General features: G+C 39.3%; 1 protein-coding gene across 1 annotated transcript in view; it reads left to right on the plus strand.

Moving 5' to 3' along the window:
* LOC150106331 (uncharacterized) overlaps positions 1-13,830 on the plus strand; it is a 404,058-nt gene that overhangs the window by 103,777 nt on the left and 286,451 nt on the right. Inside the window, exon 3 of the mRNA XM_090393084.1 lies at positions 8,384-8,490. Coding sequence (XP_090249210.1) covers positions 8,384-8,490 — 107 coding nt within the window. The remainder of the gene's footprint in view (positions 1-8,383; positions 8,491-13,830) is intronic.

Genomic DNA, 13,830 nt, shown 5'->3' on the forward strand with positions numbered 1-13,830 from the left:
GAAAAGAGGTGATGTGATAGGAGGCATTTAAGTTAGTAAGGTGATTTTATCAGATTAATACAGAGAGGATTTATGAAAGAGTAGAAGGTGAGAGGAAAAGATCCACAGGCCATTCCTGAAAGTTGTGTAAGAGTTTGATGAAAGGTGTGAGGAGTAGATTTTTTACATGGAGAATTGTGAGTGAATGGAACACATTACCAGAATAAGTTGTTAATGCAAGGAGTGTTAAGGATTTTAAGGTTTAGTTTGATAAATATATTGTCAGTTGAGTGAATTTCCCATGATGAGTCTGCTGACTCCATGGAGAGTGTGATGACAACAATAATCTCCTAATGGCAGCACCCCCAGCAAACACCTGGGAGTATACAGAATACCACATTTGTGATCTGACCTACGTAAGGCAGATAAGTCTTAGGTGAGAAGGAAAGAAAGAACCTGTTAAAGATGTTGAGACTAAAAGAAAAGAAAGGTGTAGGTTGGCCAACCATACCTCACCCATTAACCATTCAGTTAACTGGGATATTTCCACCATGCCATACATAGCCAGCAAAGGTTGATCGATTGGTAGAGCCTCTGCTAATGGCTTAAGCAAGTTTGAGCATGGTTAGTAGTTGGATGGGGATCAGTCATTCGATGCTGTTGGCACACTCTCCCTCGATGAGTCTTTGGACTCCATGGAGGTGTCACGCATAATAATAATAGAAGAAAACTTTTATTCCAGACTTCTAAAAGAATCAGTGAAAGGTAGGAATATGGAAAGCATGTACTATTCAACAGTGGAAAACATGTGGAAGTAAAATATTTCGGTTGTTTAAGACAATTTTTAGTGAAGATGGCAAATTAAAATTTGTAAGGGGTTGTTAGCAGATCATTGTGTAAGAGATTTTTCATAGAAATACATCTTCCATTCTTGGAAACTGTATAAGGAGGATATGAGCAGTGGAATTAGAATTTTTTTTGCATGGAAATTATTAAGTGAATGGTGCATACATGAGTGTGGCAAGTACAGAAAGAGTGAATAAGTTTAAGGCATAGTTTGAGCTTGGTGTTTGACATTAGGACCTTTGATTTGTACATTTGATTGATTCCTAGAGATCTGACAATGATAATAATTTTTATCTTTCATAGAGAGAAGTAACAATAACATATTCATGTTGTTGTTAACAACATGAATGTAACAACAACATATTCATTTTTATCATGTCGACGATATGATAAAAATCAGTTGAGAAGAAGGGCTGTGATGGCAAATGATTCAGTGTGTAGGCTGCATAGATGGAATGGATACAAGTTTTTGGATGTGTTAAGTGAGATTGAGGGAAGATTAGATTTATATAAGAGGGATGGCACACACCTGAATGATTTTGGTATCAGGAGTCTTGAAAAACTAATAACTGGTATGAGACCTAACTTAGTTTCCCATTATAATTTAGTTTCCCAGAGAGTCGGGGAAACTAAATTATAATGGGAAAAATGATAAGAATATGGGTATAAGAGTAACAATGTTATGTAATTGTGCTAATGACAGGAATGGGCATTATCATGGAAATGATTATGAGGAGAGAATGATTTCGACTTTGTGTTTGTCTAATTCAGACCCATTAAACATGTACAAAGATGTCTACATGTAAAAGTTGCTAGAACATACAAAAGTATACAAAAAAGTAGACAAGAGTATACAAAAGAACATGCAGATAGATTATTATGTCTATACATGAATGCTAGGAGTATCAAAAACAAAGGGGTAGAGTTTCTTGCCTTGGTCAATATGTTAGGATCTCAGATTGTAGGCATCAGTGAGACCTGGCTATCAGAATCAGGCATACTAACTGGTATCGAGTTTAAAGGGTACAGCACTTTTAGAAAGGATAGACAGGATAGGAGATTAGGGGGGGGGGACATGCTGCTAATGATATCGAATGAGTTGAAAATCCAGTGGGTGTTGAGACCTATGATTGTAATACTTGTAACAGTATTTCAGGTGGCAGTGAGTTTGAAGCAATCTCATGTGAGATGGAATCTATTAAGATCAATTACATAGTGGGGTGTTGTTACAGACCTGGTGGATCAGTTGCTAATGATGAAGAAATAAATCACTGAATAAAAAGATGAGCGCATAAAGAGTAATCATAATAGGAGACATTAATTATCCAAATATTGATTGGGTAGCAGCAAAATCTCATGAGAATTATGAAAATTATTTTATTGAACTCTTGTGGGAAAACTTCCTCAAACAGCATGTGACAGAAGGAACTCGAGGTCAAAGAGTATTAGATTTGATTATAGTTTCAGTTAAAGACAACTATTCTGCCTCCCATTGGTGATGACAGTGATCATGCGATACTCACTTGGGAAGTCGGTAAGTTTTTGAATGTGACATTCAGAAAAGGTTACATGCTGAACTACAAAGCAGGAAATTATGACCAACTGAGGAGTATACTGAGTTCAGCAGAATGGTATTGGTCACTGGATGGGAAGAATATCGAAGTGCATGAGAAGCATTTAAAAAATACTTAAATGATGCAATATAAGAATGTGTCCCAAGAGTTCGAAGAATAAATAGGGTAGGAATCAAATGGATGTGTAATATTTTTATTATTAATATTATTCGTGATACCTCCAAGGAGTCCGAAGACTCATCGCAGGAGGACACCTACATCAATGCCATCTACTGCCCACAACCACCACCACCACTGCTAGTATTTTTTGTCTGTAAATTGTGTGTGTTCTGAAGGGCCGATCTTATTAAGCAAGAGATTCGTAAGAAATGGAAAAGGGTGACAGATGCAGAAGAGGTTGTTCAACTAATGATGCCCATTTTGCTAAAAGCTATCAACCTGATGTGTGCAACATTGAGATCACTGCTACCTCTTCACTGAATGAAGAAACTCAGGTGTATGAAGAGGAGGTATTCGAGTTGCTGCATGAACTGAATAAGAATTCTGTAATAGGGACTGATGGGATATCATCATGATTTGGATGATGCTAAAGTATTTGATGGCTATATAATTTGATTCACAGAATAGGAAAGAATTTGAAATGGGTTGACAGAGAATCTCTACTTTGCAATGAACAGCATAGATTTACTAAGGGAAGGTCATGTTTTAGCAACTTGCTCACATTTTATAATGTTACCCAGTGGCGCACCCAGAGGGGGAGCCAAGGGGCTAGGGCCCTGGCCTCCACCAAAGAAAAAGGAAAAAAACACTAGAAAATTTTCCAAAAATCTTTTCCTAATTAAAATTCATTTTTTTTTAAAATTTATATTGTGTCGTGTCTTCTATTTCTATACTTCTTATGAATTAGCGATTATTGCAGATGCTCAGTCATAGGTCGTATGCAATATAGGCCCCTCAACTTGGCCCCCAAGATTAAATCCTGAGTGCGCTACTGATGTTACCTTGAACTAGACAAGGGGAATGGATACACTATGATACTTTTTGATTTTGATAAGGCTTTTGACAGAATACAGCATGGTAGACTGTTGCATAAATTGGAGAATATGGGGTTGGATTATAAAATGTTAGCATGGATAAGAGGATAGCTGACTGACAGATATCAAAAGGTGGTATATAGGGGAATGTGAATCTGCAAGATTTAAGGTAACTAGCAGTATACCACAATCTGTGCATTAATAATATTGGAAAGGATTTGACAGGTGACATGCAGCAGCTATTTGCTAATGATGCAAAGATAAGTAGAGAAATCAGGAATGCTGTTGATATGTAGTCCTTGCAGAATGATTTGAATAGGCTGGAATTGTGGGCATGGGAAAATGGATATCGGTTCAGTGTCAGTAAATGCAAAGTCATGCACTTTGATATGATTAGATATCCAATATTATATTATTATTATTTATTATTATTATTAAACAAGACCTCATGGAGTCAAAGACTCATCTAGGAGGTCCTTTTATCTCACACACATCTCATCATACCGCGTCTTAAACACATTCAAACTCCTTGCAGACACCACACTCTCAGGCAAGGCATTCCAATCACTCACAACTCTGTACGAAAAAACCTGCCTCTCACTCCCCTACTCACACCCTCTTTATACAGTTTCCAGGGATGACCTCTGGTTCTCCCCTGATCTCCCACTATTCTCTGTAGAACTTCTCCACCATTGATCCTATAACAACCCCTTACCAACTTGTAGGTCTCTATCATATCTCCCCTCTTCCTTCTCTCCACTAGACTCTGCAAATTACATCTTTTCAATCTTTCCTCATACTCGACATTCCAGAGGTCAGAAACTACCTTAGTCAGTCACCTTTGGACCCTTTCCAACATCTCTTCATCCTTCTGAAAACCAGGTGACCAAATCTGGGCACAATAGTCCATGTGTGGCCTAATCAAAGCCTTATACAATGGAACAAGAATCTCCCTACTTCTACACTTCAGTGTCCTCTGCATCATTCCCAGAAGTCTTTGTGATGTCTTCACAATTTTGGCGATGTGTCCCCTAAATTTTAGATCCTTATCCACTATCACCCCCAGATCTCTTATTTCCTCTACTTCCAACAATATATTCTCACCAAGCATAAATTCTGCATCCCATCTTTGTTTTCCAAATTTTAAAACCTTACATTTTGAAACATTGAACTCGCATCCCCATTTGCTTGCCCAATCACTCAATTTATTCAAGTCTTCTTGCAAGGCCACGACATCTTCACTACTCTTTATGGTTCGTCCCAACTTTGCATCATCTGCAAACAACTGAATATCTCCATCCAAATCTTCACCAATATCATTAATATACAAGTTAAATAGTAATGGCCCTAAAACAGATCCCTGAGGCACTCCACTAGTGACTTTCCTTTTCCTGGATATTGCACCCCATACACAACTTGTTGATACCTATCAGATAGCCAGTCTCCAATCCAATGCACTAATCTAATATCCAACCCCATCTGCTCTAGTTTGACTGTCAACTTATCATGAGATACTCTATCAAAAGCTTTTGCAAAATCCAAGTATATTACTGTGTATCCTTCTCCTCTGTCCAAGGAAGCAGTCACTTTATTGTAATAAGTAAGTAGATTACTAAAACATGACCTCCCTTTAGCAAATCCATGCTGTCCATCAAAGATTATACCATTGTTGTCATTTGTGTTGTCTTCACAATTTGTGTTGTCTTCAAAAACACCCAACTCTGGATCCTAGTTCTCACAAGCTTCTCCAACAACTTAACCACAACACCTGACACACAGATAGGCCTATAGTTTGATGCTTTAGTTCGATCACCTCCTTTATGAAGTGGCATATTCTTGCCCTCCTTCCACTCTTTAGGGACTTGACCAAGTGCAAGACTCGTATTAAAAAAATATGTCAAGGCAGGTGTAAACTCTCTGGCACATTCCTTCAGAATACGCGGTGATATATTATCAAGTCCCACAGCCTTATTTACATCTAGTTTACTCAACTCCCCAAACACCTCTTGCTCACTTACAGTCAGTCTCTCCTCCCCATCATCAACTGCTCTTAATCTCTCCATGAAGTCACATTCACAAGATTGAAAGATCTTTATGAACTGTTCATTAAGTATCTCCACCACACATTCTGCAGCAGCTGTCTTTATACCATTTCCTCCAATCAATGTCATCCTTCCATAATCATTCTTTCTTTTGCTGGCTACATATCGAAAGAACTCCCTAGGATTCTTTTTGGCTTCATTAGCTAACTGCTGTTCATACCTCTCTTTAGCTACTCTCACCAACCAAGATAACCTCCTTCCCTCTCTTTGTAGACCTCATGAAATTGGTTACTTCCACTTCTCTTATGCTGCCTCCACAATGCCCTTTTTCTCTGTATTGCATGCTTAATCTCTTTATTCATCCATCTCACACCTACCTTATTTAACCTTCTCACCCATGGTATACATTTAGACATTGCATCTACTAAATATTTTTTGAAAATCCTCCAAGCTGCATTGATCTCTTTTCCAGCTAACTCCTCATTCCATGCTACACCTGCAAGCTGTCTCCTGAGCTCTTCATAATCACCCCCCCTTGTAGTTCCACATATACCCTTTTTTCACAGGGGTCCTTGCACTGCTGGCAACCACCCAAGTAATCACCTCATGGTCACTTTCACCAATTGGTGGATGATTTGATACCTCATTGATAATTACATCCTCCAATGAGATGACCAAATCCAAGACCCTTAATCCTCGTGTGCCCTCTGTTGCATACTGTCTGAGGTAGTTATCCCTCAAAAACTCAAGAAACTAATTTTCTTTACTTCCAGTTGCTATCTCTTCATTCCAGTCTATATTGCCATAATTAAAATCACCCATAATGATCACCCTTTTCTTATTTGCTTGGCTTATTTGACTATACATTTCACTATCACCACCATCCACATTACCAGGTCTATAACAACATCCCACCAAGTATTTGATTCTATTCACCTCTATCTCACACCATACTGCCTCAAAACCAGTGGCCCAATTTCCTCATTTCGTCTCTACCTTGTATGGACATAACTCTTTCTCTATCATCAATAGCACTCCCCCTCCCTTTTTACCCCTTCTATCCTCATGAAACACATCATACCTTTCCATCTCTATTCCTGTCAGGATGTCATCCTCATCTAACCATGTGTCACTTATTCCGACAATCTCTGGGTGCACAGACGCAATTAGTGCAACCATTTCATCTGCCTTGTTTCTTATACTTCTAGCATTGGTATACAAACACAACAACTCATTTCTTTATCTACAGCTAGTCCCACTGATACCACTCACTCGATGTGATCTCTCAATGCTGGACTGGGGCCATTTCCCTTTCTGCTTCTTCATTTTAGAACCCTTTGCAATTCCATCTGTTTCCTTTTGATCCCTGATCATCCCATTACTTTCCTGCCTACACATGCTCTCACCTCCTCTTGGAGCATCCACCTTTCTCACGCTGTTTATCCCTGTCCACCCTGAGCCTCCCCATTTCCCTGCTCCTCTTGCACACCCATTCTCTCATTCTCTATACTCATACCACTCACTTCCCCATTCATTTCCACTTCTTCAATCTCTCCTGTCTTACTCTCCTGCTGTTCCACATCACTTCCTACTCGATCTGATTCATTCTCTCTATTCACTTCTCTACAATCCTTCCAGCAGCAGTCTCTCCAAGCGACTCCCACCATAACCACTCAAATGCAGTCCATCGCTCCCATACAGCTCACTTCGTCCCTCAAACTCATTCCACACATTAACAAATTGTACTCCCATCTCCTCGCACATGTCAGCCAGAATATCATTCAAAATCCTTGCTCTCTGCCTCATTTCACCACAATCATACCTAGGCAACACACTGACTACCCTTCCTGTCACACTATTCTCTTTTATCTTTCCAAGCAGTCTCCTGACATTCATTTTGACATGCTCTTTGTTCTCTCTCAAATCATTTGTACCAATTAATACAATTAACTCTTTTGCTCATTCCCGCCTCATATTCAATGCCTCAATCACTCTACTCATTTTACCACCTGGAAAACATACCTTGTACATTTTATCCTCTAGCACACCTTTAATAATGGAGTCGCCATACAATGCCACTCGCTCATCAATTTTACTTATTATTTTACATATTACTTGGTAGGATTATGCTAGAAGAAACTGATGAGGCTAGTGATCTTGGAGTATTAGTAGATAGCAATCAGGGACCATGTAGCAAAGATTGCAAATACAACTGAAAAGATAATTGCAATACTGAAACTAACTCTCACATGTAAATATAAGGATGTAATTTTGCCTCTTTACAAGGCCTTGATAAGATTTCACTTGTAATTTGTGTGCAAGTCTGGTCTCCTGATTTCTATTGTGATTCTGATATAGTGGAGAGAGAGTGCAAATGAGAGTGTTATAAATGATATTAGGATTGCAGAATACTGATTATGAAGACAGATTCAGAGATGAAGCCTTTTGGCTCTTTATTTCAGTAACAGATTGAGAATTTGTAGACTGCAGACACTAGCAGACAGGAGAAAGAGGGGTGATATGATTGAGACTTACAAACTTCTGGTAGGATCATACAGGATTTCAGTTGATGGAATTTTTCATTTTATGGAAGTTGGAGAAAGGACAAGAGGGCATCCCTTGGAAGCTGAGAATGAATGCTGCTAAGAAGGGGACAAGCATTAGATTTTTTTTCCCATAGGGAGGTGCGTGATTGAAATGGATAGCCATTGGATGTTGTGTGTGCAAGCAGTGTGAATGAATTCAAGAATAAGTATGATAGATGTGCATGTGGTGTGTGGCCTCCCTTGATGAGTCCCTAACTCCCTAGAGGTCTTTCTTAATAATAATAATATACACTTCCTCTTACTGTTCAGTATATAGCAATAATAAATGTTTTCTGAAAAAAAACTCCATTTTTCATTTATAGAAAGACCTAGGGTTGGAATTATAACAACTGGAGGAGATTGCCTTGGATTTATTTTTGTTGATTTCAACTGGAGTGTGCAACAAGTCAGAATTGCCCTTGATGATCAGGTAAGGATCTCTTCTGGTTAATGCGAATTTTTATTACTAAATTATCACTTTTTATGCAATGATAGATAAATTAGAATTCAAAAATGCCATACTGATCAATTGGTTTATGTAACTACACACAGACCTTCATGCTATTCTACTTGCCTCCCTAAAAAAAAAAATCTCTAACTCTTTTTATTTGCAGTGAGAGTAGACAGAACTCCTTTATGTCTAGCTAACTTTCTGACTATATTATTATTATTAAACAAGACCTCATGGAGTCAAAGACTCATCTAGGAGGTCCTTTTATCTTACACACACATCTCATCATACCGTGTCTTAAACACATTCAAACTACTTGCAGACACCACGATCTCAGGCAAGGCATTCCAACCACTCACAACTCTGCACGTAAAAAACCTGCCTTTAACTCCCCTACTCACACCCTCCTTATACAGTTTCCAGGGATGACCTCTGGTTCTCCCCTGATCTCCCACTATTCTCTGTAGAACTTCTCCACCATTGATCCTATAACAACCCCTTACCAACTTGTAGGTCTCTATCATATCTCCCCTCTTCCTCCTCTCCACCAGACTCTGCAAATTACATCTTCTCAATTTTTCCTCATACTCAACATTCCAGAGGTCAGAAACTACCTTAGTCAGTCACCTTTGGACCCTATCAACATCACTTCATCCTTCTGAAAACCAGGTGACCAAATCTGGGCACAATAGTCCATGTGTGACCTAATCAAAGCCTTATACAACTGAACATCAAGAATCTCCCTACTTCTACACGTCAGTGTCCTCCGCATCATTCCCAGAAGCCTTTGTGTTGTCTTCACAATTTTGGCGATGTGTCCCCTAAATTTTAGATCCTTATCCACTATCACTCCCAGATCTCTTATTTCCTCTACTTCCAACAATATATTCTCACCAAGCATAAATTCTGCATCCCATCTTTGTTTTCCAAATTTTAAAACCTTACATTTTTCAACATTGAACTCACATCCCCATTTACTTGCCCAATCACTCAATTTATTCAAGTCTTCTTGCAAGGCCACAACATCTTCACTACTCTTTATGGTTCGTCCCAACTTTGCATCATCTGCAAACAACTGAATATCTCCATCCAAATCTTCACCAATATCATTAATATATAAGTTAAATAGTAATGGCCCTAAAACAGACTCCTGAGGCACTCCACTAGTGACTTTCCTTTTCCTGGATATTGCACCCCCATACACAACTTGTTGATACCTATCAGATAGCCAGTCTCCAATCCAATGCACTAATCTAATATCCAACCCCATCTGCTCTAGTTTGACTGTCAACTTATCATGAGGTACTCTATCAAAAGCTTTTGCGAAATCCAAGTATATTACTGTGTATCCTTCTCCTCTGTCCAAGGAAGCAGTCACTTTATTGTAATAAGTAGATTACTAAAACATGACCTCCCTTTAGCAAATCCATGCTGTCCATCAAAGATTATACCATTGTTGTCAACCCAACTCTGGATCCTAGTTCTCACAAGCTTCTCCAACAACTTAACCACAACACCTGACACACAGATAGGCCTATAGTTTGATGCTCGAGTTCTATCACCTCCTTTATGAAGTGGCACAATCTTGCCCTCCTTCCACTCTTTAGGAACTTGACCAAGTGCAAGACTCGTATTAAAAAAATATGTCAAGGCAGGTGTCAACTCTCTGGCACACTCCTTCAGAATACGTGGTGATATATTATCAAGTCCCACAGCCTTATTTACATCTAGTTTACTCAACTCCCCAAACACCTCTTGCTCACTTACAGTCAGTCTCTCCTCCCCATCATCAACTGCTCTTAATCTCTCCATGAAGTCACATTCACAAGATTGAAAGATCTTTATGAATTGCTCATTAAGTATCTCCACAACACATTCTGCAACAGCTGTCTTTATACCATTTCCTCAAATCAATGTCATCCTTCCATAATCATTCTTTCTTTTGCTGGCTACATATCGAAAGAACTCCCTAGGATTCTTTTTGGCTTCATTAGCTAACTGCTGTTCATACCTCTCTTTAGCTACTCTCACCAACCAAGTCACCCTCCTTGCCTGGTCTTTGTAGACCTCATGAAATTGGTTACTTCCACTTCTCTTATGCTGTCTCCACAATGCCTTTTTTTCTGTATTGCATGCTTAATCTCTTTATTCATCCATCTCACACCTACCTTATTTAACCTTCTCACCCATGGTATACATTTAGACATTGCATCTACTATATAGTTTTTGAAAATCCCCCAAGCTGCATTGATCTCTTTTCCAGCTAACTCCTCATTCCATGCTACATCTGCAAGCTGTCACCTGAGCTCTTCATAATCACCCCCCTTGTAGTTCCACATATACCCTTTTTTCACAGGGGTCCTTGCACTGCTGGCAACCACCCAGGTAATCACCTCATGGTCACTTTCACCAATTGGTGGATGATTTGACACCTCATTTATAATTACATCCTCCGATGAGATGACCAAATCCAAGACCCTTAATCCTCGTGTGCCCTCTGTTACATACTGTCTGAGGTAGTTATCCCTCAAAAACTCATTTTCTTTACTTCCAATCGCTATCTCTTCATTCCAGTCTATATTGCCATAATTAAAATCACCCATAATGATCACCCTTTTCTTATTTGCTTGGCTTATTTGACCATACATTTCACTATCACCACCATCCACATTACCAGGTCTATAACAACATCCCACCAAGTATTTGATTCTATTCACCTTTATCACACACCATACTGCCTCAAAACCACTGACCGTATTTCCCTCTTGCATCTCTACCTTGTATGGACATAACTCTTTCTCTATCATCAATAGCACTCCCCCTCCCTTTTTATCCCTTCTATCCTCACGAAACACATCATACCTTTCCATCTCTATTTCTGTGAGGATGTCGTCCTCATCTAACCATGTCTCACTTATTCCAACAATCTCTGGGTACACAGACACAATTAGTGCAACCATTTCATCCGCCTTGTTTCTTATGCTTCTAGCATTGGTATACAAACACAACAACTCATTTCTGGATCTACAGCTAGTTCCACTGATACCATTCACTCGATGTGCTCTCTCCATGCTGGACTGGGGCCATTTCTCTTTCTGCCTCTTCATTTTAGAACCCTTCGCAGCAACATCTGTTTCCTCTTGATCCCTGGTCATCCCATTACTTTCCTGCCTACACATGCTCTCACCTCCTCTTGGAGCATCCACCTTTCTCACGCTGTGTATCCCTGTCCACCCTGGGCCTCCCCATTTCCCTGCTCCTCTTGCACACCCATTCTCTCATTTTCTATACTCATACCACTCACCTCTCCATTCATTTCCACTTCTTCAATCTCTCCTGTCTTACTCTCCTGCTATTCCACATCACTCCCTTCTCAATCTGATTCATTTTCTCTATTCACTTCTCTACCTTCCAGCTGCAGTCTCTCCAAGCGACTCACACCATAACCACTCAAATGCAGTCCATCGCTCCCATACAGCTCACTTCGTCCCTCAAACTCATTCCACACATTAACAAACTGTACACCCATCTCCTCACACATTTCAGCCAGAATACCATTCATAATCCTTGCTCTCCGCCTCATTTCACCACAATCATACCTAGGCAACACACTGACCACCCTTCCTGTCACACTATTCTCTTTTATCTTTCCAAGCAGTCACTTGACATGCTCTTTGTTCTCTCTCAAATCATTTGTACCAATTAATACAATTAACTCTTTTGCTCGCTCCCGCCTCATATCCAATGCCTCAATCACTCTACTTATTTTACCGCCTGGAAAACATACCGTGTGCATTTTATCCTCTAGCACACCTTTAATAATGGAGTCGCCATACAACGCCACTCGCTCATCTTTCGTTAACTCTTTCATGCCTTCATGATTTATTTTAATAGTTTTGACCTGAATTCTCTTAATTTCATTCTGCATCCATTTCATTTCTTGCCTCATCCAATCTAATTCACTTTCCGAACCTCGCGACACATTCTCTCTATCATTAAATCTTTCTAACTTTCTAACTCTCGACCCCCTCTTCTCACATTCCCTCTCATTCATCCTTCTTTGTTTCCGTACTTTCGGTCCAACATACGTCCAACTTTCACTATCATTCTTCTCACTTTCACTCTCATTTATCATTCTTTGTTTCCGTACTTTCGGACTAACATGCGTCCAACTTTCGCTATCATTCTTCTCACTTTTACTGTCATTCATCTTTCTTTGTTTCAGTACTTTCGGTCCAACATGCGTCGAACTTTCGCCATCATTTATTCTTTCGATTTTTTTTACTTGCGATTTCTGCATTACGCAAGTTCTACTTTCATTCGTTCTCTCAATTTCGTTTCTTTCCACCTCACTTTCGTCCCTTTTAACATCCGTTACGGTTGTCAAATCGCTCTTTTTCTTTTTTCCTGATTTTTAACATTTTTTCGCTTTTCTTGCTCACCATCCATTTCTTTCAAACGTGCAATCACAACACAATCAGTACTAGCACTTTCTGTCATCAATTTCATATTCGCATTCATTAGTTCTTCGTTCAGGTCACACTTCGCACACTACCCTTCTTCCATCCGCACTAAACATCCACAAATCATTTATGTAATCGAAGGAATACATATAACAGACCTCACACTTAACGAAACGACTGAAATCTACATTCAAATCATGGAATGACAATGCCGCCGCCATTTTTTTTTTTTTTTTTTCTCTCTGCCGGTTACTAGGTCTAATAATAACGATTTCGTAATTTAGTTTAGACAAGAAAAAAACCCCACACTAATAATACCGGTAGCGTACAACGTTTACAGCCACTCTTACTTAAACAATTACGCATATATACTTAATTATTCCTAGTAAAAACTTATCTGAATCAGGAGCTCTTCAAAACACGTTCGCAGTACTTGGCCCACTACCGCCCCCTTTTGATTAACTGTTTTTGGTGAATTTATTATTATTATTTGACACCTCCAGGGAGTTCATGGACTCATCAAGGAATTTTCATGGACCCATGTGAGATTATATTCTTATGGTTAGGAGGATAAATAAAGTAGGGTGAAATGGATGATTCATAGAATTATTATTATTACAAAAGACCTCATGGAGTCAGACTCATCTGGGAGGTCCTTTTATCACACACACTCACTCACACACACACACATCATCATACCATGTCTTAAACACACTCAAACTCCTTGCAGACACCACACACTCTCAGGTAAGGAATTCCAATCATTAAGAACTCTGCACGAAAAAAACCTGCCTCTCACTCCCCTACTCACACTCTCTTTATACAGTTTCTAGGGATGACCTCTGGTTCTCCCCCA

Source organism: Typopeltis vanoorti, chromosome 5 (genome assembly GCF_054136105.1).
Source record: "Typopeltis vanoorti isolate ZY-2024b chromosome 5, IOZ_Tvanoo_1.0, whole genome shotgun sequence".
In the NCBI taxonomy this organism is placed as follows: Eukaryota; Metazoa; Arthropoda; class Arachnida; order Uropygi; family Thelyphonidae; genus Typopeltis; species Typopeltis vanoorti.